Source organism: Sphaerulina musiva, assembly GCF_000320565.1.
Source record: "Sphaerulina musiva SO2202 unplaced genomic scaffold SEPMUscaffold_4, whole genome shotgun sequence".
Classification (NCBI taxonomy): Eukaryota; Fungi; Ascomycota; class Dothideomycetes; order Mycosphaerellales; family Mycosphaerellaceae; genus Sphaerulina; species Sphaerulina musiva.
This window is the reverse complement of record NW_016017386.1, coordinates 1,781,735-1,808,347: the sequence shown is the minus strand read 5'-3', so window position 1 is coordinate 1,808,347 and position 26,613 is coordinate 1,781,735. Positions and strand designations below refer to the sequence as shown.

General features: G+C 52.6%; 15 protein-coding genes across 15 annotated transcripts; 10 read left to right on the top strand and 5 right to left on the bottom strand.

Annotated features, from left to right (window-relative positions):
• Window positions 1-567: 567 nt before the first annotated feature.
• On the top strand, window positions 568-3,933 carry SEPMUDRAFT_148928 (uncharacterized protein). The gene is made up of 3 exons (XM_016905234.1): window positions 568-1,321; window positions 1,420-1,524; window positions 1,679-3,933. Exons 1-3 carry the CDS (start codon window positions 1,316-1,318, stop codon window positions 3,455-3,457), a joined length of 1,890 nt encoding a protein of 629 aa, XP_016761840.1. The 5' UTR covers window positions 568-1,315; the 3' UTR covers window positions 3,458-3,933.
• Window positions 3,934-4,221: 288 nt separating this feature from the next.
• SEPMUDRAFT_148927 (UPF0287-domain-containing protein) lies at window positions 4,222-5,062 on the bottom strand. The gene is made up of 2 exons (XM_016905233.1): window positions 4,985-5,062; window positions 4,222-4,907 (listed from the first exon to the last, which is right to left on the bottom strand). Exons 1-2 carry the CDS (start codon window positions 5,016-5,018, stop codon window positions 4,699-4,701), a joined length of 243 nt encoding a protein of 80 aa, XP_016761839.1. The 5' UTR covers window positions 5,019-5,062; the 3' UTR covers window positions 4,222-4,698.
• A 138-nt stretch (window positions 5,063-5,200) lies between these two features.
• Window positions 5,201-6,025, top strand: SEPMUDRAFT_43341 (Prefoldin beta-like protein; the record flags this gene model as incomplete). The annotated part of the gene is made up of 4 exons (XM_016908893.1): window positions 5,201-5,237; window positions 5,295-5,385; window positions 5,742-5,934; window positions 5,993-6,025. The coding sequence occupies 4 exons, from the start codon at window positions 5,201-5,203 to the stop codon at window positions 6,023-6,025; spliced, it is 354 nt and encodes a 117-aa protein (XP_016761838.1).
• On the top strand, window positions 5,203-6,499 carry SEPMUDRAFT_148926 (uncharacterized protein). The gene is made up of 4 exons (XM_016905232.1): window positions 5,203-5,237; window positions 5,295-5,385; window positions 5,742-5,934; window positions 5,993-6,499. The coding sequence occupies exon 4, from the start codon at window positions 6,039-6,041 to the stop codon at window positions 6,402-6,404; it is 366 nt and encodes a 121-aa protein (XP_016761837.1). The 5' UTR covers window positions 5,203-5,237; window positions 5,295-5,385; window positions 5,742-5,934; window positions 5,993-6,038; the 3' UTR covers window positions 6,405-6,499.
• A 1,404-nt stretch (window positions 6,500-7,903) lies between these two features.
• SEPMUDRAFT_148924 (CBFD_NFYB_HMF-domain-containing protein) lies at window positions 7,904-10,747 on the top strand. The gene is made up of 4 exons (XM_016905231.1): window positions 7,904-9,003; window positions 9,434-9,544; window positions 9,620-9,747; window positions 9,834-10,747. The coding sequence occupies exons 1-4, from the start codon at window positions 8,826-8,828 to the stop codon at window positions 9,996-9,998; spliced, it is 582 nt and encodes a 193-aa protein (XP_016761835.1). The 5' UTR covers window positions 7,904-8,825; the 3' UTR covers window positions 9,999-10,747.
• Window positions 10,118-10,475, top strand: SEPMUDRAFT_116736 (uncharacterized protein; the record flags this gene model as incomplete). The annotated part of the gene is made up of 2 exons (XM_016901281.1): window positions 10,118-10,340; window positions 10,417-10,475. The coding sequence occupies 2 exons, from the start codon at window positions 10,118-10,120 to the stop codon at window positions 10,473-10,475; spliced, it is 282 nt and encodes a 93-aa protein (XP_016761836.1).
• A 223-nt stretch (window positions 10,748-10,970) lies between the features above and the next one.
• Window positions 10,971-13,032, top strand: SEPMUDRAFT_116735 (uncharacterized protein; the record flags this gene model as incomplete). The annotated part of the gene is made up of 2 exons (XM_016901280.1): window positions 10,971-12,514; window positions 12,627-13,032. 2 exons carry the CDS (start codon window positions 10,971-10,973, stop codon window positions 13,030-13,032), a joined length of 1,950 nt encoding a protein of 649 aa, XP_016761834.1.
• Window positions 13,033-13,326: 294 nt separating this feature from the next.
• On the bottom strand, window positions 13,327-14,245 carry SEPMUDRAFT_84826 (uncharacterized protein). The gene is made up of 2 exons (XM_016910366.1): window positions 14,062-14,245; window positions 13,327-13,901 (listed from the first exon to the last, which is right to left on the bottom strand). The coding sequence occupies exon 2, from the start codon at window positions 13,772-13,774 to the stop codon at window positions 13,427-13,429; it is 348 nt and encodes a 115-aa protein (XP_016761833.1). The 5' UTR covers window positions 13,775-13,901; window positions 14,062-14,245; the 3' UTR covers window positions 13,327-13,426.
• Window positions 13,786-14,245, bottom strand: SEPMUDRAFT_141098 (mitochondrial ribosomal protein L44; the record flags this gene model as incomplete). Its single annotated transcript, XM_016902952.1, has 2 exons — window positions 13,786-13,901; window positions 14,062-14,245. 2 exons carry the CDS (start codon window positions 14,243-14,245, stop codon window positions 13,786-13,788), a joined length of 300 nt encoding a protein of 99 aa, XP_016761832.1.
• A 2,005-nt stretch (window positions 14,246-16,250) lies between these two features.
• SEPMUDRAFT_64902 (amino acid permease) lies at window positions 16,251-18,319 on the top strand. The gene is made up of 4 exons (XM_016909695.1): window positions 16,251-16,460; window positions 16,539-16,954; window positions 17,014-17,890; window positions 17,988-18,319. Exons 1-4 carry the CDS (start codon window positions 16,274-16,276, stop codon window positions 18,221-18,223), a joined length of 1,716 nt encoding a protein of 571 aa, XP_016761831.1. The 5' UTR covers window positions 16,251-16,273; the 3' UTR covers window positions 18,224-18,319.
• A 768-nt stretch (window positions 18,320-19,087) lies between these two features.
• On the top strand, window positions 19,088-20,937 carry SEPMUDRAFT_148922 (cyclin-domain-containing protein). Its single transcript, XM_016905230.1, has one exon. It carries the CDS (start codon window positions 19,321-19,323, stop codon window positions 20,227-20,229), a length of 909 nt encoding a protein of 302 aa, XP_016761830.1. The 5' UTR covers window positions 19,088-19,320; the 3' UTR covers window positions 20,230-20,937.
• Window positions 20,938-21,114: 177 nt separating this feature from the next.
• Window positions 21,115-22,190, top strand: SEPMUDRAFT_148921 (DUF423-domain-containing protein). The gene is made up of 3 exons (XM_016905229.1): window positions 21,115-21,279; window positions 21,388-21,452; window positions 21,639-22,190. The coding sequence occupies exons 1-3, from the start codon at window positions 21,204-21,206 to the stop codon at window positions 21,867-21,869; spliced, it is 372 nt and encodes a 123-aa protein (XP_016761829.1). The 5' UTR covers window positions 21,115-21,203; the 3' UTR covers window positions 21,870-22,190.
• Window positions 22,191-22,986: 796 nt separating this feature from the next.
• SEPMUDRAFT_148920 (uncharacterized protein) lies at window positions 22,987-23,477 on the top strand. The gene has a single exon (XM_016905228.1). The coding sequence runs from the start codon at window positions 23,029-23,031 to the stop codon at window positions 23,287-23,289; it is 261 nt and encodes an 86-aa protein (XP_016761828.1). The 5' UTR covers window positions 22,987-23,028; the 3' UTR covers window positions 23,290-23,477.
• A 9-nt stretch (window positions 23,478-23,486) lies between these two features.
• On the bottom strand, window positions 23,487-25,178 carry SEPMUDRAFT_148919 (uncharacterized protein). The gene has a single exon (XM_016905227.1). It carries the CDS (start codon window positions 25,096-25,098, stop codon window positions 23,722-23,724), a length of 1,377 nt encoding a protein of 458 aa, XP_016761827.1. The 5' UTR covers window positions 25,099-25,178; the 3' UTR covers window positions 23,487-23,721.
• Window positions 25,179-25,378: 200 nt separating this feature from the next.
• SEPMUDRAFT_132949 (S-adenosyl-L-methionine-dependent methyltransferase) lies at window positions 25,379-26,312 on the bottom strand (the record flags this gene model as incomplete). The annotated part of the gene is made up of 1 exon (XM_016902527.1): window positions 25,379-26,312. The coding sequence occupies exon 1, from the start codon at window positions 26,237-26,239 to the stop codon at window positions 25,379-25,381; it is 861 nt and encodes a 286-aa protein (XP_016761826.1). The 5' UTR covers window positions 26,240-26,312.
• Window positions 26,313-26,613: the final 301 nt, after the last annotated feature.

Genomic DNA, 26,613 nt, shown 5'->3' with positions numbered 1-26,613 from the left:
TCTGACTTTCTCCTTGCGGAACTTGTTATTGATCGACGCTTTGTCATGGCCCGTCGCACGCACCGACAACCACAACAATAACAATAACAATAACAATAACAAAGCAACGGGCGAACAGGATGCCGATCACTGCATTGGTCTCTCTCTCGCAGTCGCAGTCGCATATACACACACTCTCTCTCTTTTCTCTCTCTCGCTCTCTCTCTCTCTCTCTCTCTTGCGGTAGGAGGTAGTTCGGGATATGATACAGAACTGGAACTGCAACAATAACAGATCCCGCAGCCTTCAAAACAAGACTTGCAGGCTCTCCCCGCCCCGCCCTTCCCCGGCTCCTTGACCCTTTGCATGCATCCATCTGGCATCTGTGCACCCAACCCAACCCAGCCCAACCAACATCCACTTCCCTTACTGGACCCTACTCATCATCCTTCACTCTGGAAATTGAATCCGGCCGGGACGAATAATCATAATAAGCTTCGGCAACAGAAAGCCCTGTGCTCTTTCTCTGTCCCACACACACACACAACTCACACCTCACACACACACACACACACACACACACACACTCACCCACCCACACTCACTCACACACCCTGTCTGCTCTCTCTCACACCTGCCTGGCCCTGCCTCTGCTGTTGTCTCTGTCTCTGTGTCCTGTAACTCCCGTTCTGTTGTCCTGCCCTGCCCTGCCCAGCCCTGCCCTGCCTCGCCCTGCCCTGCCCGCCACGAGGTCCACGCGCGCGCGCTGTCAGCCTGCCCCAGTGGCCGCACGACCGCCCACGGGTCACCGTACCGTACCTTACCGCACACCACCACCTGGCACACCTGGCACACCACACGACACTACTCGAAACTACTCGAAACTACTACCTACTACCACCTCTCTCACTCTCTCTCTCTGCTCTCACCGGCCACTGGCACGCGACCGCCCACCGACGACGCGCACCTCTTGTCTCACCTTGCGACATTGCCACGTGCGACGCCCTCTCTATCCCAGAGCCTCGCGCTTCCTCCACCGCCCGACCCTCCGATCCCTCACGCCACCCCTCCAACCCTGTGCTGGGCCACTTCCCGATAAGGAACACGCCGCGGATCATCACGAGAAAAGGAATTGATCGCACACACTCGACACGCCTCACCATTCCCGCCTCCGCCACCACTACCCCCACCACCTCTACCACCTCTACCACCACTACCACCACCACCAGCCCCGCTACCGACCTACCTACTTCTCGACATCGACCTCGACTGCCCCTCCACCTCCCCGACCGCCATCTGTGTGTGAGAGGCGGGCGCGGCGACATCCGGTGGCATCATGAAGGTGGGTTCAGTGGGCTGGGGAGGGGGGAGGAGAAACATCGGCACGCACTGTGCGCCGGTGTGACGGGAGTATATATGAAATACTGACTCATTGGGCAGTTCCGGCGATCCGTCAAGAGCGACAAGCACGATTCTGCTGGCGCCACCAAAACACCGCTGTTCGTACCGCAAAAGGATGCCATTGCAATAGAACCGCCCAAAAAGGTATGTCGTTGCATATATATTAAATCAAAAAAGTACGACCGCAAGGTGTGGAGCATAAGAGGACGTCGCAGAATACGGGAACCAGTTAGAAAGACACACGACTCACGTCGATACACGCTACAAACTCTGATGCTCATTTCTTCCCTCCAAACAGGTCATCAAAGCCATATACGATTACAATGCCCCTCCCGACTCTCACATGTACCTCTCCTTCAGCGCCGGTGATTTCCTCCACGTCGTGAGCCGCGAATCCGATCCGGACTGGTACGAAGCCTGCAATCCCTTGCGTAACGAGCGCGGACTGGTGCCTGTCAAATACTTTGAGAACGTGCACAAGACGGTGCGTGATTCGGACGATTCGTCGCGCTCCATCAACAGCACCACGCATGACAGCGGCTACGCCGAAGGCTCGACACCGCCCGCGACCACCACCACTGCTGCCCCTCGCATGCCCGCGAACATGAACGGAATGGGTCCGACAGCGAACATGCCCGGGCATCGAGCCACACCCTCGTTTGGAAAGTCGCCGGCAGGCATTTATGGAATCGTGTCGTACGACTTTCACGCCGAACGGCCCGATGAGCTGGATGCGAAGGAGGGAGAGGCCATCATTGTCATTGCACAGTCGAATCCGGAGTGGTTCGTCGCGAAGCCCATAACACGGCTTGGTGGACCGGGACTGATTCCAGTGTCCTTTATCGAGATTCGGGACATGGTGACGGGGAGAGCGGCGGAAGATCCGCTCGAAGCAGTGCGAGCAGCGGGCATTCCTCGCGTGGAAGAGTGGAAGAAGATGGCGGCAGAGTACAAGAATACGAGCATTCCCCTAGGCACCGTGTCCACAACGGCTGTGGGCACCATGGACCAGGCCATGGGCCGCATGAGCTTACAGCAGCAGAATGGCTCCTCCATGCACTCCCGACAGGCCAGCATTGCGACACAACAGCAGCAGAACATGTTTGCGCCCCTCCGCGCTTCCGTACCCCGGTACACGTATGCCGACGACAAGTTTCACTTTGTCGTCGAGTGCAAGCTAGCAAACAACTGCCACTATGACTTGTCGAGGATATACGAGGATTTCTACGAACTGCAAATCAATATGATTAATGCATTTCCGGAAGAGGCAGGGCAAACGCCTGGTAAACCGAGGATCTTGCCGTATATGCCAGGACCGGTCAAGTACGTTACGGATAACATCACGGAAGGACGGAGAGCGAACCTGGACGAGTACCTGCGAGATTTGCTACAGCTGCCCCAGCACATTACACACTCCTCTCTCGTCAGAGGCTTCTTTGCGCTGCGTGAAGGAGATTACGAAGTCGACCCTGCCACCATCGATCTGAACGAGCATGCACGCCCGAGCGATGGCCCACACCGAGATTCGCAAGTCTCCATGGCCAGCGGACAATCTGCACTCCATCAGCCGTATCCAGGTCAGGCGGGACAGGCACGAACACATCAGTACACACAATCACAGGCCTCTAACAACGGCGGCCTCCATCGACCCCAACCGAGTCAGGCCTCCGCCTCGTTCAGCAGCCAATCTCCTGGGCCGGGCGGACTCGCGGCTCCACCTCCCGTGTCCCGTCAGCACACGAATGTCTCTCACACGACGGTCAACAGCACGGCTTCGACGGGACCGGTCAAGGTGAAGGCGTGGTTCGATCGTGACACGTGTGTCGTGATTCGAATGCCTGCGAGAGGACAATTCGGATTTGAAGACCTCAGGAAGAAGATTGTGGAGAGGCGGAAACTGGAATTCGGAGAGGCTGCTGAACTCGAAGCCGAAGATCTGGACATTGAATATCGAGATGAGAAAGATGGAGAGTATTACCGTTTAGAAGGCGACGAGGATCTCGACATTGCCGTGGAGAGGAATGAGAAATTGACGCTCGCCGTCCGGGCTGCGGGTGGACCTCCTGCGCCTTCATGAGCGAAGAAGGAGAGCACTCGCTCATTGCTTTATTGGGAAATGGACTGGTCGGGAATGGGCGAAATTGGTGACTTGCGTGGCGTTTTCTGGCGCACAATATACCCTTTTCTCTCTGGATTCGGGAGAAGTTTGTTTGGGCCCTTTCGGCATTGTTCTTGTTCTGTTGGCGGGAATGGAAAGAAGAGAAAAAAATTGCTTCTTGCTGTTTGATGGAAACACCATGGAGTGGATAGGGGACGAGATGGGATGAGATGAGATGAGATGAGACGAGACGAAGACCGAGATGAGGAAAGATTGATACCTCCTTCCTTTGGATTATTTCTTGATCCTCTGGACTGGATGGATGAGATGAGATGGGATGGGATGAGATGGGATGGATGAATGAGATGGAGCACCTACCTGCTGTGACCAAAGAAACAACAAAAGATGCGTGCATCTTCTCCAAGTAGGCAGTAGTAGGTAGAAGTGGTATCCCCAAGCTACGTTAACTTTAGTGTGGCTTTTTATCGTATTGCTGAAGTGCTCGTCTCTTGTTCTTTTTGGGGTTTGGTTTTGATTTTGGGCTTGGTTTTGGCTGTGTGTGTGTATGTATGTATGTGTATGTGTGTGTATGTGTGTGCATCCCTTGAAGGTAGAGCTAGGGAGAGAGGGAGAGCGAGAGAGGGAGAGAGAGAGAGAGCCAGATGATCAAGTTCGATGATGGCTTGGCTGTAGGATCTATCTGAAGTAGAGAGGAGAAGAAGAAGAAGAAGAAGAAGAAGAATGATGTGGTTCTCGTTTTTATCTCGAAGAGTTCAGCGAAGCTATTTCCAGAGCTCCAGCTTGCTGCCCGTTGGTCGGTTTCATTACCTATCGTACACGTCGTAGCTCGCTTCAGCCTGCCTGTGGATCATCTCCATGCCCTTCCCCCGGTGTGAGTCCGAAAACCTCGCTTTTCGTCGTCTTCACCACTGCGTGCTGATCTCAGTTCCGGCTCCTCTCTGGGCGCATATCGAGTCCACAGTCACGATTTGTTTGCTCTTCAGCCATCCTGCCTCGCGTCTGCTCAAAACCTTCCCGTCATGCAATTGCCGCCCTGGGTATCATCGCTCCGCACTGCGTGGAATTCTTCTTGAATGCCATCTTTCCGCCTCTTAATCCCATAGAGTGAAGTCTGAAACCTCGCCCCTCCTCTTTCGAAGAGGTAGGTATCCCTCACATTTACACCATCATCAAACCGTATGCTTTCTTTCTTCGCCTGTTCAAGAATTTTCATCAATTTCCGCCCAGACCTTATTCATATGTTCTCGCTTCTTCTTCGCCACTTCGCGATTATGTGCGGTACGGTCGAGGCGCGCGGCGCGCAGGCATTTGTTGACTTGGGTTTTGGCATCGCTGCACATTCCCATGGATTTCCAGAGGAATCCTCGTGCGTGGCATGCTTCGAGTGCGTTCATGAGCTCTTCGCAGCCTGGTGAGGAGAAGCTTTTTGTCAGTATTTTGAAATGTTGGGAGATGTTGTCTTCGGGACTGGAGTGTGGGGCTTACCGCCTTGGTCTTCGCGATGGAGATGGGGATGCATGGTGGGTGGACTCTGTTATTGAATGGTGTGGAAGTAGGTCGATCAGTGGAGGAGGCGAAGTCGAGGTGGTGGTGTAATAGCGGTTAAAGTTCTATGGGGACGCTGACTAAGAGACACTTTTCGGTTCTCGACCAGCGCGGCCGCACCAGCGACGAACGAATGCCATCTTCAAATCGGACAATATGTCGCAACAACAGATTTCTGCGAAGAAGCAGCAAGGTACGGTTGCGCTTGATGAGCTCTGATGGATGATGCCCTTACTCATTCCCGTCACAGAACTGCAGGTCCAATATTCGAACTACAAGGAAACCCTTCAAGCCATAGCACAAAAGATTGGTGATATTGAGCAAGAGGTCGAGGAACACAAGTGAGTCAGACCCCAACTACGCATCCGCTTTGCTTGCCAATGTCTTGCGGTGAGCACTGCCAAAGTGATCACCTTGCCTCGCCTTCGACTTTGCACCCAGGATCGCGGCCAATAAACCTTCTTTCACCGCCCCATCAATACATGATGCTCGCTCGACCGCCTTGTTTCCATGATTCCGACAGTAGGTGAACTGTCAAGCCACCACGAAGGTTCGAACAATCACTGTGTTGTACCTGCAGCAGTGCGAGAAAGCCCGTTGCCTCGATTAAAGCCACGACCTGGCCCTGAACTCTGGTCATGGTCAGGGTTAGTGAGGATGTTCTTCACTCGAACGAAACACTAACGAGATCATCCAGACTAGTGCTCGAAACGCTTGCGCCACTCCCTGGTGACCGCAAGTGTTTCCGCATGATCAATGGCGTTCTGACCGAGAGGACGGTGAAGGATGTTCTTCCCACACTGCAGACAAACGCAGAAGGCTTGAAGAAGGTGTTAGAGGATCTGGTGAATCAGTACACGGGAAAGCAGACCGAGATGGAGAAGTGGAAGGTGAGATCGACCATCACGAGACGATTTGCTCCACTGTCCGTTACTGACTTCAGAGCAGAAGAAGAACAACATCCAAGTTGTGCAACAATGAACCAGCCCCACATATGCTGACATGTCTAAACTCTTGCAAGTCCGTACGACCACGAAGTCAATCAGTCGGGCCGTGGGTCTTGCGCGCGAGGGAACGATCTGATGTGGGATCCCGCTCTGCGTGTTATGCAGAATTGATACCCGCAAACAACGTCACACAGAAGGTCTCATACGTACTGGTTCCAAGGCGGATGCAATGGTCGCAGCGCAAGGACGCAGTTCAACAGATGAAGCGGGCAGTGGATGCTGCTGGAATTGGAAAAGTGGGAATGCTTCAGGAAATGGCATGTGATAGTCCGCTGCACAGACGGGCCCAACATGTTCGATTTGGCTCCTGCGATACCATGGATCAGTATGGAGTTTGGGAGCGTCCGCTCTGAGGGCGTTGTGCAATCGAGTCTCGATGAAGAGAAGCAGCGAGACACTCTAGACTCTGTTACAGGGCAGTCTCGCAAGTATGCCCCACGTGATCCCCATCTGTTTCTCCTGTATTGCCTGCCATTCTCATCCTCGCTACACATCACGATCTAGACCTCATGCTTTGTCATGTGCTCTGCCAGATGTCAGGTGATAGTAAGTACCTGTCTCCAAGTATCTGTTACGGTGCGCTGTCAAGAGACAGCTCCGCAATGACATCTCCCCTGGACGTGGGGCCGGGTAAGATTCCCACACACCATCTTTGTGCGCGCTTCCAAACATAACCAAACCACCGGGGGGTTGGCCAGTTCGGCGGGAAAAAGAGGCTTGCAAGTCAAACCTCGTGCAGAAAATGCGCTGGCCCGATCCTCTAGCTGTGCTGAGAGGAGGCCCAATAGAGGGCAGCGGAGGGTCGTCCATCGAGATTGATTGGCAACATCGGAGGTCGTGATGGAGCCAGTGAATGCTGGTCAGGAACAGCCTCACCATTACTGGTCGTTTCAACGTCAGGCGTTTTGAAACAGGCAGGACATGTACGCGGCAGCAGTCGCCACATCTCATCAGACAGACCGCACTCTTTTTCGACATCATCATCATCATCATCATCATCAGCGAGCGAGCACACACGGCACTTCCGAGTCTTGCCTCTGACCTCTGCTGCTGCTGCTGATGATGAGAACTCGTCATCGCGCGATGCCAGCACATAGCTGCACGCTAGGGGTGAAGGATGCGATACATGGATTGTGAGCGTGCACACTACCTGACTGACCTACTTTTACTACCTAGTCGTGCCTGTCCTGTCCTGTCCTGTCCATGCCATGCTATGACAACATTCATTGTATTTTCTTACAGCGTTGTCCTTTTTCCTTTTAGCCTGCGGCGAGGATGCAGCCTTGGGCGCTCATGCATGACATCGTGAACGTGCGGCATGGAAGTTGGAAGGGTGCATTGGTTCCTCTGTTTGCCGCAGAAAGGGAGCCGCGTGTCTGTCTGTCGACGTCGGTTCTTCTCATCCTGCCGCCCACATCGAGACTCGTCACAGATTGCACAGCATGTCTGGTCTTGGCACGGTGACTCGACGACCTCACTGTACTGTACCTGTGTGTAGTGACGGTAAGATAGACTAGCTATAGTAGTGCCGTACCTAGGTAGTGTCTACGACTCTACGGTATACAGCCCTGTCCAACTCGGGGGGCCATACGGGGGATGGCGCACGTGCAGAGGAGATGAAGTCGACTGGCGAAGAGTCGAATGGCAGACGTGAACGGCAGACGGGCGCGTTCATTGGCCCGTCAGGCCCGGTCCCTGAAAGGCGGAAGTCTTGGAGGGCAATGGTGAATGGAGGACCCCCCGTCCCCCGTCCCTCCGGAAAATCAAAGATCCCTCGGCCTTCTTCAAAGTGCCCTGCCTTGCTTGCCTTGCACAGTCAAGTCGCCTCTCCACGTCCCTCTCCACCTACGTCCAATCAACGATTTTCCGCGCGTCCCTTTTGCTCACTGGCTGTCTGGGCGCGCATAACTACCTCCCTCATGTACAGGCCTCGACGACACTAAAAGCGCCCGCCAGACTGCGCCAGTAGTGAGTACGGTACCTGTAGTGCAGCTGTACGCCGGGACACACGCCAGTCACGCCTCACGTACACCACCGACAGAGAGCCCGAGAGAGAGAGACAGAGAGAACACGTCGGAACGCGCCACTCTCCAACGATACCGCGCGCGCGCGCGCCCAGCTCCAAACGGCTTCGATCGGGCCACGGCCAGCCCGCGTCTGTTGACCTGTTCTTAGCACAGCAACGGAAGCGAACAACACGCGCAGGCGACGCAGCGCACTGGTTGGGCCTCTCTGCGCATTCGCACGCTGTACCTCTAGCTGGCTACGCAACTGGATCCTCGAGAGAGCTACACACAGGGCCACAGCCTTCCCTAGCCTCCCCCCCCCTCCACCCCGGTGAGCGTGCCAAGCCGACGCAAAAACACACGTTCTCCCGTCAACCACCCCCCCAAAAACACTCTCGCCTTGCATACCTACCTGATCCAGAGCTTGCGGGCTTAGTTGTGCTGCCATCGCCCGTCCGCGCAAATCTGAGATCAACGCAGTTCGGCGGCACCCCTTCCCGCCTGCCTATACACGGGCACGCATCGATCCCAAGCTCGAGGATCGCACAACTTTCCCTCTCACCGCTGGCACTTGGACTCCACGCAATTGTGGAACCACACCGCTTTCGCGTGCCGCGAACTACGACAGATCTTTCCTGCCGGCGTCGGCAGCTAGATTCCACCTGCACCTAGCTGCGTCTTCTGCAGTGCAGGGGTGGTATTGACGTGTGGCCAGCGAATCAGTGACAGCTCACACTTACACAAAACGGGTCTGTACCTCGATTAAAGATGTCGCAGTCCCCAGAGAGGAACGAGGACGAAGGTCCAGCCACTCAAACTCCAGAAAACAATGATCCAGCCCAGCAGCCAAACGATCAGCCCGGAGACGAAATGAATACTCGACCAGAAGACCTGGGCTATGATTTCGAGGTCAAGGAGCAAGATCGATGGCTGCCGATAGCAAATGGTGAGTCGCGCGCGAACGCTTTGGTGTTTCCTGTACTCCTCCCCCCCATTCTGTAGCACCTTGCGTCCCACGACGCACCGTGCTATCCTTGTCCATCCGTGATTTTGTGCTCTGGACTGTCCTTTTTTCCCCTTTGACAGCCTGCACGTCGACGGATGCTCGAGTGTAGGCGTCACTCGTCGTCCACATATAACGCTGCAGCGCGCGTCTGGTCTGCAAGTCTGTCGAATCAGAGGCTCCTTTGCCAGCCCAGCGATCTGCAGCCTACGTCTCGCCTGTGGCCGACTGGACGAACAGACGATACGAAACAGCACCATGCCGTCGACATCCCCGCACACTTCTTCTTCATCACCACAAGCATTGCATCGAATCAAGCATCCCAACCGCAAGAACTTCGATCAAGATGCTAACATCCATAATTTTGCACCAGTCGCCAGAATCATGAAGCTTGCCCTTCCCGAGAATGCCAAGATTGCGAAAGAGGCCAAAGAGTGTATGCAAGAGTGCGTGAGCGAATTCATCTCGTTCATCACGAGTGAGGGTACGTATTCCTTTAGCGCCATCTCCTGGCGGCTATCATCTTGCACTGCCGCAGGCGGCTAATCTGTTGAATCAGCGTCCGAGAAATGTCAGCAGGAGAAGCGCAAAACGGTCAATGGCGAAGACATACTTTTTGCGATGACTTCGTTGGGTTTTGAGAACTATGGTGAGGCGCTGAAGATCTACCTGGCCAGATACCGAGAGGTGAGTACCTGAAACGCATCACAATCTATACAATCTATACATCCTGGTATATCTTATCCGAGTATCCATACTGATGCCCCACCCAGAATCTGGTAGCCAAGGGAGGCGACAAGGCTTCAGGAGGAGCTACAGGAGCTGTGCACGATGCTTCAGCGACTTTCGACAACACCAACAACGGACTTGGTGGACCCCTGGAAGGCGGTGACAGCTCCACTGACTTTGCCTATGGCACAGCGACAGGCCAGTACTAATCGTACTGGACCTCACATTCGCACTTTCATCGGGTTACGCGCTGCTTACTGGTCGATGCGGGGTATTGTTCGCTGTCCTACATATGGGGAGCGACAGACGCTCGAAAAAGTCGAACAGCATGGCCGACTCGAAGGCATGGGAGCTGGGGCTGGAGCGAAAGGTCTCAGCGGGCACGAGCTGGCAAAGGCGATTGTATCCGACCCTCGGGACTTCGGGAGGTTATGCGACTCTCCGCGGTCTATTCGACTTGTTGGATCTCACTGGGTCCGCTGCAGTGCGACTGGTGAGCCTGCGCAAAATGCGTGCAGGCAGTAGAAATGGCGCCTCTTCCATAACAACATGTAGGGGCCTCCAAGCTCTCTGGCGATAACGCGCAGCATTGACTCGACACTGTCAACGCCTGGTCTCGCTGCCTAGTCCCAGTCACCTCTGGCGTTCCTGTGGCAAATATGGTGTTTTTTGGTGTCTTGAATTGACAGTGTCTCCAGCGGCAGGTCAACAAGTCTTGATCATATGATTCATGGAGGCGGGTTGGAGTCTTTTGTGTACAATGAGATTTCCTTGGACTATGGTAGGCGGGGGGCTCGTCTAGATGGCCAAGTACTGCTCGCGCAGATTAATGTACAATACATCGGATGGAGAAACGAGGGAGGACAAGGGACGATTGGGTTAGGAACCAGGACTACAGCGTCGAATCGCGAGTTTCATATGTCGAGAATGGACTTGCTAGTGGCTTCCAGTGATAAACATGCTGTCCAGTGTCCTCTGTGCTGTTCTGAAGGCTAAACACGACAATTACACGAATCCTAAATCTAAATCCAAATCTTGTCACGACGCGACGGGGAGCTTTGATCATTTCCTAAGCTTTGAACTCTGCCTTGGTGACTTCACACCTCGAAGCGCACATCTTCACGATTTACCTAATGAAGCAACGTACACTACCTTTCACCAATTGATCTTCAACTGCGATAATGCCGGGGCTAAGCAGGGATAGGTTCAAGCCGCTCCTCAGAATCGTGAACAACAAGCCGCACGCCTCCAGTGACGACCACGAAGAACCTCCTGTACAGCCACGAAAGGAGTCTGGCTTCAAGACGACGAGACCGCTCGAGACGTCGTCGTCGTCGTCGTCGCGACTTGCGGGAGACTTCAAGAAGAGGCCCGAGAACCAACTGCCGCTGTCACTTCCCCCTCGAGAACCATTGAGAACGAGTCCACGAAAGCGCGAAAGAGTGATCGATCTCTGTGAGGACAGTCCACCAAAGAAGTTGAAACTCGGAAACAACGAGAACGTAGCACCTCTGCTGAGTCGGAGAAGCCAGGCTGAGAAGTCTTTGCCGAGTCCTGAGTCTATCGAGAGGAGAAAGAGGAGGGTTTCGAGGATGCAGACCGAGACGGACTTTGAGGCAGATCCACTGAGTAGTAGTGATGAGGAGCAGCAGCCTTCGATCGTCGCTGGGTCGCTGAAGAATACGGGCAATGGAAGCACAAGCACGCGGGGAAGGAGTGGTGTGGGCAGCGTGAAGGCTCCAGCAGGCGGGAAGCCTGGTTGTGAGAAGAGCACGAAAAGAACGAGAAGTAATACTGGAGATGATGCCAAACCGGGAACGAGTGCTGGTCAGGGGGCTGCATTCAAGCGAGTGGAGGAACCGAATTTCTTGAGCTCGAGGAAGAACGATTCACGTCCCCAGGAACAATTCCGGAAGCCTAGAGATTTGGACAAGATTGTGGGCGACGAAGAGCTGGAGGATGATGATGATGACGATGACGGAGCTGTATTCGGGTTCAAAAACATTCATGGGCCTGATAACAAGAAACGGAAATTCAGCGGTCTTCCACGCTGGGCACCAAAGCAACAGGTCACTTACGCGAAGAAACAGCCCTTGTACGGAACGACAACGCGCAGAAGACCGCACATACGACCTCCTCCTAAAACCAAAAAGGCCCCAGAAGCACCGAAACCGAGAGCGTCTTCAGAGGTAAGATTCAAAAGACATGACTTGGGTCCTGGTTTCTCCTCGCAGTCCACCGCTGGTGTAACAAGCTCTGCCCCCGAGCCCGGCTGCGGGACGAATGATCCTCCTTCTCCATTGCGCGATGTAGAATCTGATGAGGCAGAGCCCGTATCTGTTGACGGCTTTATCCTAGTCCGGTGTAGTATCTGCAGTAACCTTGTGAAGAAAACGCTCAGAGAGACATATGAAGATCAAACCCTGCTGGGCAGACCTTGGACATTTAAATGGCAACAAAGATTCTGCACATGGCATAAAAAGCAGACAGCGCAGGAAATGTGGGATGAAAAGGGTTATCCAGCGATCAATTGGGATCAGTTACACCAGCGTATGCGCAAACATGACGAATTCTTATCTGATATCTTGCACGACCAAGTGACATCGGACCATCGCACCAGATTGCAGCGGGATACCAAACAAGGTCGCAAACGACAAAAAGATATTGTGGAAGGTACCAGCAAATTCACCATGGGCTACTACGGTCCCCGGGGTGAGCGACGAGTGTAAGTCGAATTGTGACAGTACCCTCCTCCTTATGCGATGCATATATCCGCACTCGAGTCCACCTACATTACCTAATCACTGACAATGTCTTTTTTTTCACCACCCAACCAGCCACGAATACATTATGAACCGCTTCGCCAACGATTTACGCCAACGATCGATCCACGACAAACTCATTCTCGCATCCGGCATCCAAGGTGGCGTCAACGGATTCGTACATCTTGTTTTGGCGCCCCATCTCGCGGAGCTGCTGGTGAAAGAAGACCTTGGCCTTCCGGATGAAGACGATTGGGAAATTCGCGCGCGAGAAGTTCTGGCGGATAGTACGGAGATTGGAGAGTTGTTGTGGCCTGAGGAACAGGATAAAGTTGGAGAGGATGCGTATCAGGAACATATTGTTGAGGAGGAGGAGGAGGAGGAGGTGGAGGAGGAGGAAAGTGATGAGGATGTGCTCAATGTCGAAGACCCTGATGAGAGTAAGCTTGAGGACGAAGTCGAAGTCGTGGAGATTGACTGAGCAGGTTAGGCAAGGTAGTCCAAACATGTCATCGGCTTTTTGTTGAGCATGCATGCATAGGTACCTAGGCATAGGTACATGCCATTAAAATCTGGCTGATTGTACATATCTTTCTTTACATGTGCTTGCCATTGCAAACCGTGGATGTGTTGATGCACAAACAAGACTTCTTGTCCCCCTCCCTCTTCTCCCTTTCCTCTTTCCTGTGTCCACATCAAATCACCCTTTTGCTATGCTATGCTATGCCTCTCTCCCCTCCTCCCTCCTCTCTCCTCTCCCCCATCGTTCTTATATCCTCCCTGCAGCGTTTGCCCAGCCCATTCACTACTCCCACTTCCACTCCCATACAATCAAAAGTCTTTTTCACAGATGTGCATGCTTGCATTCCCCTCCATCATCCATGATCAATCTTTTGAGCCGGCGCGTGACAATGGCCTGGCGACTTGGGAGATTTGCAGCGAGTGACTGCTCCCGCGCAAAACCATAGATGGTAGCGCTCGCCCGCATCTTTCTTCGAGCAGTGTTGCCAATGCAATGCAATGCAATGGCAATGCACTTGTGCAGCGCGATAGGAAGCGCCATTGGGAAGAACTGCTTGCCTCCATCTCTCTTCTCTCGTCTCTTTCCTCTCATCTCTCCCTCGCCGTTCTCTTCTCCTCCGACGCCATTGCTGATGTGCCCTCATCCATATCCATATCCCCCCAAAACAGTCTTTCTCCCTTCCGACCCCCATAGATTTCATTTCATTTGCTATCAATTCCCACTCAAATCCTCCGCGCGTCTCAAAACTCTCGAGTGACGATCGACCTCTGTTTGAATCTCTTTAATTTTCATCTTTTCAATATCAAGTTTCATTTCTTTTCCATCCTCTATCAAAAAAAAAAACAAGTGTTAGCTAGCTCCAAAAAAAAAATTGCAATTCTCACTCTCGCTCCGTCCTCCATGATTATTTTCTATTCCGTGAACGGGAAAATATCTCTCTCAAGGAGTTGAGAAGAGAAGAGAAAGAGCAAGAGAAAAGAGACGTACTAAACTTCAGAGCCAAAGTGGCGGGTTTGGCGGCCATGGCTTTGGGGAGAAGTTGGATGTCGATGGTCATGGTGGAGCGGGCGTTGGAGGGGAGCGCGGCGAGGAAATTTCGGGCGGTTTTGCCGGATTTCGGGTTGAATGGTGAGAAGGCGGTTACGACGGAGGTGATGTATTTGGTGATCATGATGGCGGTGGGTCTGTGGAGGGAGAGTGGTGGAAGAGAGAGAGAGTGTGTGTGGATGTGGTGGATGTGATGAAATGGGATGGGATGGCGGCGGAGGAGGGCGGAGGAGCCAAGACAGCTCCAAGTTGGACATTTGATGAGGGTTCACACAAGCTTGAATGACTACAACCTTTGGACATTTATTACCCTTCCCCCCACTCAATACAAAGACGACACGTTTCTCTCGAAGAGCATCTGCTATATCACTCCAGCATGAATCTCACGCGGACACATTCGCTGTACGGCTGGCCATGACATCTGCCACAGTGGGATATCTCCACTTCTACACCACTTTCGTCTGACCAAGCATCTTTCTCTTGGAAGCACATCTTGGCCGTCTCCCAGTCAAGTCGTGAGGTGGGTTGAGGAGGTTCGTCTACCCTCGAGGCCATGTCGAGAGCTCCTTTTGGCCGTCTTGCCTACGCTACGCTAGGGGGGAAGGGGGAAGCTCTTGGAGAGAAGGGCTGCTTCGACCTATCGCGAATGTCTTTCTCCCTCCTTCACCATCACCATCACCACCAACACAACCACCACCACCACCACCACCAGAGTCCTTCTGCGTGTCATTAGCCAATCCCCCGAATCTGTGCGCGTGCCCTCAGCAAAAAAGACTTGCAGCGCATGGAAGCCTTAGTGTGGTCGGCTATTGTGCCTCTTCTGGCAACACAAAGACCTGCAGCATCACAGAGACTCTGTCCCAGTCAAACGAGTGTATCCGAGCCGCTTTCGAGTCCAAGGTCACTGGAGCTGAAGAATCATTTTGAGTTGTACATGTTTTACCGAGCCGCACAGCAGATCTTCTCTGGACTCTCTGAGTCTTTTTCGGAGTCTCCGACCAGTGGACGTCGATCTTCGACGTGTTCGAATTTGCCTCCCATCAATGACTGACTTCCCAGCACTTTCGTTCCTGACCATATATACAACCAGCTCTCAGCACTCGGTTGAAAGTCCGAATTGAGCACAAGGCGAAATGGGATGTCACTGCAGATGCTGCAGGCGTCTGCGTGGCTGAAGTTCTAGACTAAAATCATGAATCAGTCCGCCACACCACGTGGACTGTAAGCTAGCATCAGCGGGAATTTTTATGAGCTCAAGATGCAGATGCAGTACATGAAGAGACAGACAGACCTTCAGGCTGTATAGAGTACCTACGCAGCCCTGGTATGGACTACAGCTCCTCGCACCTACAATTGGAATGCATGCTTTGCGACGCAGAAAGCGGCCATGAATGGTATTAGACCTCGAAAAGATCTCCAGATTCAAAAAGTTCTTCTCTCCATATTCATTGCGGCCCAGGTTCAGCCACTCGGCTCTAGGCTTCGTGCTAGTAGTAGTGTATATGGAGGGTATACAGAGGTACAGTAGAAACTACCTTACGCTATCTCTTGGCTGCATGGTTGTACAATCTTGAAAGATGCTTTTTGTGCCATGCCGCGGGAACAAATTTTTTCTCACTTGCCGTCAATAATAAGGACTACACGGGCTACAGCGACCACTCCGGACTACCTACCTACATACTAATTTACTACTAGTGGGAAGGCTACTAGATGGAAGTTCTCTCGTCAATTCACGTGGCCGCCAAAGGCCGCGATCCCTGATCGGCATCCAATTGCACGTTCCATCGAGGTTCCATCCCAGCATCCGCATGGCCATTGACTTTGGAGGCTTGCTCTGCAAAGTGCCTCGACCATGCCATGCTTGTTGACTGGCGGCATCCAGGCCCCCAGTCGGACTAGTTGGCCGGCTGCTCACTGGCCGCGTCTGGCTGGCATCAAGTAGTTGTACTGTTGTACACTCTACGTCGCGTGGCCCGCCCGATACGCCAATCTGTCACTACTGGGAACTGTCGCGTGTATGCAAAGTACAAGAACCACCATCCCCATGCTCGGACTATTTTTCCTTTGCTAGGAGTGTTTATTATTTCCCAACCTCACCTTGCTCTTTTCGCATATCGCGCCATACATATCACCGTCAGTCACTACGGCCGCCATGTCGTTGTCGTCGGGTGAAAGGAAGATCCCGACCTATGCGACCGACGATGTCCACGCTATCGTGACCACAGCCGATGGCGAAGTCGTGGAGAATAGCGATGCGCTTCATCGTCGTTTGGATAATCGACAGATTCAGTTGATTGCCATTGGTGGCTCCATTGGCACGGCCATCTTCGTCTCTATTGGTATGATATATGAAAAACCTGACAATCAACTTGACTCGAACACGTTTTCCAGCATACATGCTAACTCATCACGTCCAGGTGGTGCTCTTGCAAAGGGCGGACCCGGCTCTCTCTTCCTCGCATACGCCATTTATGCCATCTTTCTCGGTCTGGTCAATAATGGCATTGCTGAAATGACCATCTTGTATCCCGTCTCGGGTGGGTTCGTCCGTCTCGCAGGTCACTTTGTCGACGAGGCATTTGGATTCATGGCGGGCTGGAACTTCTTCTTATACGAGGCTTTGCTCATTCCCTTTGAGATTACGGCTTTGACTACGGTGCTGGGATTCTGGTCTTCGGATATTCCAGCTTGGGCTGTTCCTGTCGCCTGTATCATTCTCTATGGCTTGCTCAACTGTCTTGCAGTCAAGGCATATGGTGAAGCCGAGTTCTGGCTATCAGGTGGCAAGGTTGTTTTGATCTTTATGCTCTTTGCCTTCACTTTCGTGACAATGGTATGTTGCCAGGTATTATGAACTCTTTTTTCGAACTCGCGTATTGACAGGACTTACAGGTGGGCGGTAACCCCGATCGTGACGCTTACGGTTTTCGCAACTGGAACTCCCCCAACGCTGTTGCCGAGTATCGTTCCGAGGGCAGCCTTGGACGATTTGAGGGATTTCTCGCCTGTCTCTGGTCTGCATCCTTCACTATCGTTGGCCCCGAGTACGTCTCCATGGTGGCAGCCGAGGCCAAGCGTCCACGCACCTACATCAAGAGCGCTTTCAAGACCATGTACATCCGGTTTGCCATTTTCTTCATTGGCGGCGCCCTGGCTTGTGGTATCGTTGTTGCCTATACCGACCCGACTCTTGTGGGCATCGTTTCTGGAAAGTCCAGCGGTGGCGGAACTGCCTCTGCCTCGCCATACGTGATCGCCATGCAGAATCTCAGGATCAATGGACTCCCTCACTTGGTCAACGCCTTGCTCTGCACTTCCATCTTTTCTGCCGGTAACACGTACACATACTGTGCGACACGTTCCTTGTACGGCATGGCCCTCGAGGGTCGCGCACCAGCTTTCCTCCGCTACTGCACCAAAAATGGTGTTCCACTGTTCGCCTTTGCCATCACCATGATCTTTCCCTGTCTGTCTTTCTTGCAAGTCGGAAATGGATCTGCAAAAGTCCTGGGCTGGCTTATCAATCTGGTGACTGCGGGCGGTGTCATCACCTACATCGTGATGAGCACGACCTTCATATTCTATTACAAGGCAACCCAAGAGCAAGGCCTGGACAGGAAGAGCCTGCCATACTACGGATGGGGCCAGCCATACTGCGCCTATCTCGGACTGGCATGGATGATTATGATTGTGACATGCTACGGCTACACCTCGCTGAACCCATTCGATGTGGAGAACTTCTTCATCTATTACGCCATGTTGATTCTCGGTAAGTCCCAATCTCCAAGAAAAAACAACATGTAATCGAGAGTACCTAGGTACAAGACACAAAACAGGCTTTGCTAACGATTTCATGACGCTTATAGCACCCATCACTTTTATCTCGTGGAAACTCATTCACAAGACCAAATTTGTCAAGGCTAGCGAAGCGGATCTCATCTGGCAACGACCTACGATTGATGCATACGAGGCTTCGTTTGTCGATCCTCCCAATGGCTTCTGGCGCGAGATGATTCAATTGTGCAGCTTCGGTCGCAAGAAGTTCACAGAGGATCGACGACGAGCGAGTGCTGTTGTCATTGACGAAAGTGAAAAGGTATAGGTGAAGGTGGGAAGTTGGGGGAAAGGGCTTGGAGAGATGATGGAGGCTTAGTACATGTATCCTACAATTGTGATGATGACGATGATGATGATGAGATACCCCGAGAATGCATGTACATTCTATCCTTCACATACCATTTTCTCTGAAGCAACATCCTACGCAGATTGTGCAGATGAACATCAATGTACCTTCGAAGCCGGAGCAGCCTACCGGGTCGAATGAGCAGTGCAGATGACTTGCAGTAGTTTCACTCCAAGCTCTTCCCCGCAGTCTGACAATCTTCCCTCCCTCCCTCTTCCCTTCCCCCATCATATATGTCTCAGATGCTCATCAATGACGGTATTAGTTCCATTCGGTAGTCTGTTGCCCGCCTTGCAACTCGAGAGGGCGGCCAGCAATACTCTTTCACTGTCCTGTCCTGTCCTGTCCTATCCTGTCCTGTCCTCCACAGACATGCTTACGCTGGTGTTGTGGGATCGGGCATGTCCCTGTGTCTGTACCTAGATAGATAATGTCGGCGGAAGCAGATACGAGGGAGGGGAAACAAGAGAAGTTAAATGTCCCGTCGGGTGTGGTTGATGCGAGTGATATGCCGAAACGAAAAGACTGGGAGCGAACGAACGGGGGCGGTTGATTGGACCAATTCAGGGGAACAAAAATGTTCCGAGGATGCAGGGCACAGATCTGGACCTCTCGTCCACTCCGCCGCCGACTGCATGATTTCTGGTTTTGGCTGAAGGCCTAAAGCATGCCATGCCGCCAACACAGCTCGACGGCAGATCGTATATCTTTGTACTTTATTACATGCTGACCCCAACTTCTACGAGTGTGCCGGGTTGCACACATTCACCACCACCACAACAACCACTGTACCCTACTCGAGACTGGACGTAAGCCACTTGTACTTGTAGCTAGCCTCGACCACACCACCACCACCATCACCACCCAAGTACTTTGTATCGTGATCTCTCTGATGCCCCCATGACCGCCCATCTCGACCAGATCGACATACTCCACCTGACAGGATCTTCACAGCTCGCTTCGGCCGCTGTCCAACGACCAACTTCTCTTTCTCCCACTCCCACACTACGCACGGTATGGAATATGGACTCGTCGTCGTTGATGCTGGCCCAGTAGGCTCGCCGCCTCCACCACCAGATCCCAATGTACATGATGAAGCAGCAGCCGCGCCTCTCAACCCGACAGCCTCACCCAAGTCCGACAAGACTCTTTACCTGGAAAGCGAGTCATGGGATATCAACAGCATTTCGGCCGTAGCAGCCCTTCAGATGCTTATCAACGCCCTCGGTGGACTCTCCGAAACCACTGGCGATGTTCCTCCTACTCCGCCCGTCTCGCGACCTTCCACGCCGGGTCTGTTCCCTCGTCCGCGACATCAGCGCAAACCGAGTAGCACAATTCCACGAACTGCATCGTCGCAGGACATTCCTAAGCTCGAGATTGGCAGTCCTGAAGCACATCCTCACGAGCCCATCATGGTCGTTGTGGGAGCGGGAGTGGAGGACATTTCGGTGCAGCATCAAGCTATCGCCAGGCGCTTCTTTTCCAAAACCGCTCCGCCCTTCACGCTGGGCCAGTACCTCAAGCGCTTCCATCAATACTGTCCGCACAGCCCGGGAGTCTACCTGGGAGCCGCAGCCTACATTCACCAGCTGTGCGTGTCCGACCTGGTCGTACCTGCCACGAATCGCACAATACACCGGCTCGGTCTTGCGGCGATCAGGATAGCCGCAAAGAGCTTGGAGGACAACAAATGGTCTCAAGAGCGAGTGGCAAGGATGGGCGGCATCAGCACCATGCAGCTCATGAATCTGGAGATTGCCATGTGCTTCCTGTTAGACTTCGAGCTGTATTTGGACGAGAGAATCATGGCAAGAAGAATGTTTCTGCTACAAAGTGCGGCACGAAAGGGCTTTGGCGTGCAAGGGGGGTTGAGTGAGCAGTTCAAGTTGCGACTACCGATGCGCCGGAAAGGCGTCAAGTAGCATGGGCGACCTACGAGACGTCGGAGTTGCAACTTCTGACCATGTTCCTCAAGAAGAAGAGAGAGCACAAGTCGTGCAGCCGTGCGTTGCTTCTTCGTGCGTGAGGTTCGGAAGTGATTACCTACAGTGCGCACCAACGGCTATGGCACAGCAGTCCCCTGAAAGGGAAAGGCAATGCGAAGCCCCTTTCTTCTACGGCGCTTGGTGGTATACCCACAGGCACATTGCATGAATCTGCACGCAAGCAAAATAAGGGCGCGGGCGCCTCGGGGGATACCACTTGAGATTCGAAGATGGAATTCCATGTATTCGAAGACGGACAAGACAGAATCACAGCATCATCAGGAAGGCAGGGCGCAAATTGTGTTGAGTTAGTTGTAGCGTTCAAGCAGCAGTAACGAAAAAAGGATACCCGCACAGGCGTTGCATATGGGAGGCACACACACACACACACATGGGCAGCAGCACTTCCTTGCCGTGCGGATGTGTGGGATGATATGATGAAAAAAGACGTTCACTACATTATTCTGCTCTACCTGATTTCCTGCAAAAAAGGGGTGAACTTTACGATGATGATGATGATGATGAGAGAATACGGCAGCACAAAGCAGAAGAAGAAGTACATGTATGGAGATGAATGAAATGAGTATATGATTATTTGACGAGGTAGTCCTTGACGTGTCTACTTTATGAATTACCTTATATGCGCTTTCTATTCGAATATCATATTCTGACCTTCCTCGAGTTCACACCTTAGTTCTCTTGTCTACTGTACAGCAGCATCTCGGGCTCGACCATCCGAGAGTTACCGAAAATTCTTGGCTCTGCTTGACCGAACCTAGTTACCTGACCTTTAAGTCGTCTATCTCATAGACCACTGGACTTCAGACATCCAACACCAGGTATTCAACATTCGGGACCTTTTCCTCATCTGAATCCCCAACAACAAGAACAAATACCACCGCACAAACAAAATGTCTACACCCTGGTGGATCGTCGGAGCGCTCTCCGGAGCCAGTTCGGTGGCGTTTGGTGCTTTTGGGGCTCATGGTACGTACATACCTGACATACCTACTATCTACCTCGAAGAACAAACCAGCCGATTCCAATGGAGAGGACTGACTTGTCTTTCTTTTTGTCTTTTCTTTCCGCCAACAGGTCTCAAAAGCCGTGGAATTGCTCCAGAGAAGATTGCAAGTTGGCAAACTGCTGCTCATTATCAGGTATGTAAGGGGTATACATAACTCCTGACAAGTTACTCACTCAAACTTCACACATACAAGTATATCATGCAGTAGTACTACTACTACATATATACATCCCATCCATCTATCCATTCAATACGATATACTACACAGATTCTGATTCATTCGCTAATAACAATGCCTTGATAACCCCCAAACAAACAGCTCATCCACTCCGTTGCGCTCCTGATCGCTGAACAAGCCGCCCCAAAGAATGTATGGGCCAAAGGACTCTTTACGGCGGGAATAATTGGATTCTCGGGCTCGATTTATGCTTTGGTTTTGAATAAGGATTTGAAATTTTTGGGACCGGTGACGCCCATCGGCGGACTGTGCTTGATGGGAGGTTGGTTGGCTTTGGCTTTTGGGTCGAGGGGGAGGGTGATTTTGTCGTGATATGGGAGAGGAGAGAGGACAGAAGCGTACGACCCGTCGCTTTGTCCCGGAGACAGAGGACAGAGGAGATTGCAACGACTACAGTATGGCGAAAATCGTAAGGTACAGGTAGGCTGCTGGTGGGCTTATATGAGGTGTGAAATCGGTACAAGTCTTGCTTACTACTCCTTCCGTCTACACCTCCTTCCTCTCGGCCGCGCTTTGGCACCTTCTCTCGATCATCTCGTAGATGCTGCTCATTTTCCAGAAGAACTTCCCGTCGAGACCACCACATCAAGCAGACTGCAGCTGACGACATCCATGGCTTTCGTCGCCATAGGGACCATAATGGACAACATTGAAGCGTGCACGACTGCCATTTTCCGCGACGTTCACGATCCTATTCCTGCCGTCATGTGCGGTTCTGATGGCTGGACTTACACAGCATACAAGCGAAATGGCCATGCGCACTCTCAGTACGACCGATCTCCAGGCGCACAATGATCCACCCTCTCACGGGCGAGGCAATGGCCACAATGCCACCACCGCAAGTGGTTGGGTGCCTTTCGTGGGCATGGCAATGCAGCTGTCAGACGACGAGATCGCCCTCCTTCCAGATTCAGCAGAGGACAAACAGAGGCTGAGAGCTGCGAAGAGAGGCTTCCAGCTGCTCTGCAAGATGCAGAGCAATGTCGAAGACCCTCCGACAGAGCCAGATTTCAAGCCTCATGCGGACAAAAGTGCGGAAAGAGTGCTCCAGGGCTATGGTTGGACGTCCACGGGCAGCAAAGCTGTTCCCAACATCGACGACTACGGACTGAAAAAAGCATTTGTCGACCTTCAAATCACAGAAACTCCAGAGCCATGGACTCGCGGCATCATTGCCCACACAACAGAAACCTCCTACTACCCTCCCACATGGGCTTCATACGAGACTCTCTTCAACCTGCAAGATGGCGTCCTCGTTGCGCTTGAAAACTGGAGTCCCGAATCAATTATCGAGAGGGAAGAGCTACCGATCGCACCAGAGGATATCGTCCCTCTTCGACACTGGAGTGATGTATGTTTCCTGCATCGCGAACAAGCCATACTCGAACGCAACCTGGGAATTTCCGTCAAAAACCTCGAACATGTGTTTCGGCATAACATCACCAATTGCGAAACAGAGGAGATTCTCCAAATGGTGACGCGGCAGCCGACTGCCGAAGCGGTGGGAGAATGGCCGGGCATGAGCTTTGGAATCGAAGCACCCCAAGCCCTGGCTGCACTGGGTTGTCCGAATGGAGCTGGTTTGGCGTGGTTGTTGATTCAGCACAAGGAGACGTTGGGGTCGAGAATGGTGGATCGAGTCCATATCTTCGACTGTAAGCGATACTTGGGAAATGGAAGGGGAGAGTGGTGTCTTTATCTGCATATTACGGATAGTCCTGTTGTTCCTTGAGAGCGGGGGAAAGACAGCTCCACTGAGGTGGTACATGTATGCGTCCAGGGGAACGGAAGACTCTGCATTACCTCGGATACCGTGCTCCTCCGAAGACGACCACGCAAGTAGGAGGACAGAATGGGCGGAAAGGAGACTAAGGAAAGAGAAGGACTTGATGATTACCTAGCAACAGAGAAGCAGACAAGTATAACATCGTTGCTAGCTTCTTCTTATTCATCACCATCGTCTTCAACCTCTTCCTCCTCCTCCACCATGGTATGGTTATCCCTTTCAATCAAGTAAACGTGAAAAAACAACAGTATGTATACAACAGGTACGGCCTGATTCAACAAAGTCTTCGTCTTCTTCTGAAGAAGAAGAAAAAGAGAAGAATTTTAAATTTTTACATCGCGCATCCCCCCCTCCTCTCTCACTCACACACTCACTCCCTCACTTCCCCCCTGCCAAAGAAATCCCATCAACACACCCCGGCAATCCATGAATACTCTCCAAAGTCTGCACCGCCTGCTCGGCAAAGGCATTCCCACTCTCGACCCGTTTCTTGACAATATTCACGGTCGCTTCGCGCGCTTCTTCGGCTGCTTCTCGCCAGTCTTGGCCTTGAGGCGCACCTCCTCCTCCTCTCCGGCGGTGGTGGTGGTGCTCGGGTTGGACCAAGTGGCTTTCGTCGGCTAAGCGGGTCAGGATATCTTGGGTTTGAGTTTCCGCGAGGGTGAGTTGTCGGCGTAGGTGTGTGGTTTGTTGGGAGAGGGATTGCGAGGTTTGTTTGGTCGAAGTTAGGCGGGAGAGGTAGGGGAGGATGAGTTCGGATGGGGCGGGGAGAGAGGGGTCGGAGTCGAGGGTTGTGGTTGTTGTTGTTGTTGGTGTTGTTGGACTTGTGGAACGGCGGCGCGCTGTGTCTGGTGAGGATGAGGGGCTTGAGTCTTGTCTCTCTTGGTGGGATACGACTCGCAAGAGTCGTTGGCGCGAGTCGAGATACTGCTTGTAGAGATTTTCGATGTCACTCAGGGAAAACGCGGCCTCTTCGCCGGCAGAGTTGTCGGCGGCAGAATAGGTGCTGCTACTGCCGTCTTTGGTACTGTCGACGTCGCTGATCATGGCGAGTTGGTTCTCCATCCATGCTGTGAGCTCACTGTGCGTCTTCTGGAGTGCTTTAAGATCGGCATGTGGGTTGATATCACCCTCGGCGATGCCATTTGCTTGTGCCGAAAGTTCCTCGTGCTCCTCGAGTTCGCGCTTTGTGGACAGAATTGCTTTCTTTAAACGTGTCAAATCATAATCTGATTCGAGTTCGCGGTCTGCATATCCTGATGTGGAAGGTGGGTGAGGCAGTTCTCCCACTTCACGCTTCGCTACCTTGTCGAATGATTCTACGACGGCGTCGCCGCCGGCGGCGGTAATCTTGGCCAAGGTTTTTTCTACTATGGCGAGCTTGCGTCGCCTCTCTCGTTGCCGAATGAGTGGTACATAGCTTTCGGTCAGGAAAGCTGTTGTGTTGCCTTGCGCTCCTCCAGGTGTGGGCTCGCGCCGCGATAGCTGCTCGAGTTCAGTTTTGAGGGCATCGTACCTCTCCTGAGCGACCCGATGTGCTTGTAAAGCTTGCAGATATGCCTTTCGGACGCCAGTGAGACCACCGGGCTCGGGTGTTTCAGAGTAGGACTTTCGAGCCGTGTCCAATGTTGAGACAGGAAAGCTCGCCTGCAGTCCTCGTCGGACATGCTCGACTTCTTGCCGGGTTTTGATGTAAGGCTGAAGTGCCTCCGCTACCTCCTTTGGCAGCGGGCAGCCTTCCAAGACATCGGTCATCTTCTTCTTCTACCTTAGGCTTTCCTCTTCCCTTCCCCCGTAAGTGCGTCCCCGCCCCCTATGTTATTTCCTGAAGTTCCTGTCGCATTCGAAGCCTGTGATCAATTGTTCATTGATGGTGAAGACGGCAGACGTGCTATTCTTGGCGTGGAACCGAGTCATATGACTAAGCAGCCAAGAATTTATGGTCATGCGAACATGCTGCACGACGAGTTCCAAAACTGTCTACGTGGAAACAGATGACGAGCGCACTACATGTACTTGATCTAGAAGAGGTATTTTAATCGACATTGTTACTCTTCTTGGCAATGGCCCTCAACCTCACATAGCCCAACCACTGACTCCCATCCTCCCTCGTAATAACACTTTCAGCCAGGTCGTGAATCTCCTTGAGGACCACCGCCCATTTCTCCTCCGGCACAGCTTCCAGAAACTCAGCACACATCAATTTCACCCAGCCCTCCAGCCCCCCACTCCCATCGGCTTGCTTCGGGGTCAGCTTCGAAGGACGATATTCAATCTCGCATTTCTCAACCTCAAACCCAGCGCCTTGCAAGAGCTTGGTCATGTCGTCCACAGATGGAAAATACCAAGGACTCGCATTTCGCGCCTCTTGTAGAGAAATGCCTCCTTGATGTACCAGAGCTGCAGTAGCTGCAGTATGAATCTCGGCTACATTTCCCGCGCCTCCCATTTCGAACACAAACGACCCACCAGGCTTCAATGCCTTGAACACATTCGCAAAGAATCCTTTCCGGACCTCGGGTTTTCGTAAGATCCAATGCATGGCCGCATTGGAGAAAGCTTTGTCCCAAATTCCACTTCCGACTTCTCGACAAGTCTCCAGCTTCGTGGCATCGTGGAGAGCGAAAGTCACGTTACCAAACCCGTCTTTCAGATAGCGTTCGTTTGCGGTTCTGATGAAGGATGGTGAGGCATCGACGCCCAGGACTTGGCCTTCGGTTGTTGCGTCGGCGATCTTAGCTGTTAATTCGCCGTCCCCACAGCCTATGTCTAGTACATTGTCGGTTTTTTGGGGATTGAGATACGAGAAGACTGTGGTGGTGAGCTTTGGTACGAAGCCGGCTGCTGAATTGTATGCTTCCGATGACCAGTGATCTTTACGTTCAGCGTTGGACATCTCGAGTGCCTTATACTTATTGGAGGTCGCTAGAAAGGCTTTAATGGAGTACTGAGGAGTATTTCAAGATAGCAATCTATGCTCAATGTTGTGTACTGTATGTGGCAGTTTACGTGATTGATGTTGGCAGCAATATGTATGGTTGAAGCTCGACGCCGACATCGGAGGCGCTCCATGTGCAGTTACAACAAGCATCATCGATGTATGTATCGCACAGCTGTATACATGTAATATCGTGGGCAGTGATCGTAGGTACATGTAAATTCAATCACCATCCGCGGCTCTCACCAGTAGACGAGTAGGACAGCGATGCCCGGAATGATTAGCGGTCGCCCCCAGCGGGCGTGAGGAGCCCGCCAGTAGTAGACGCGTAT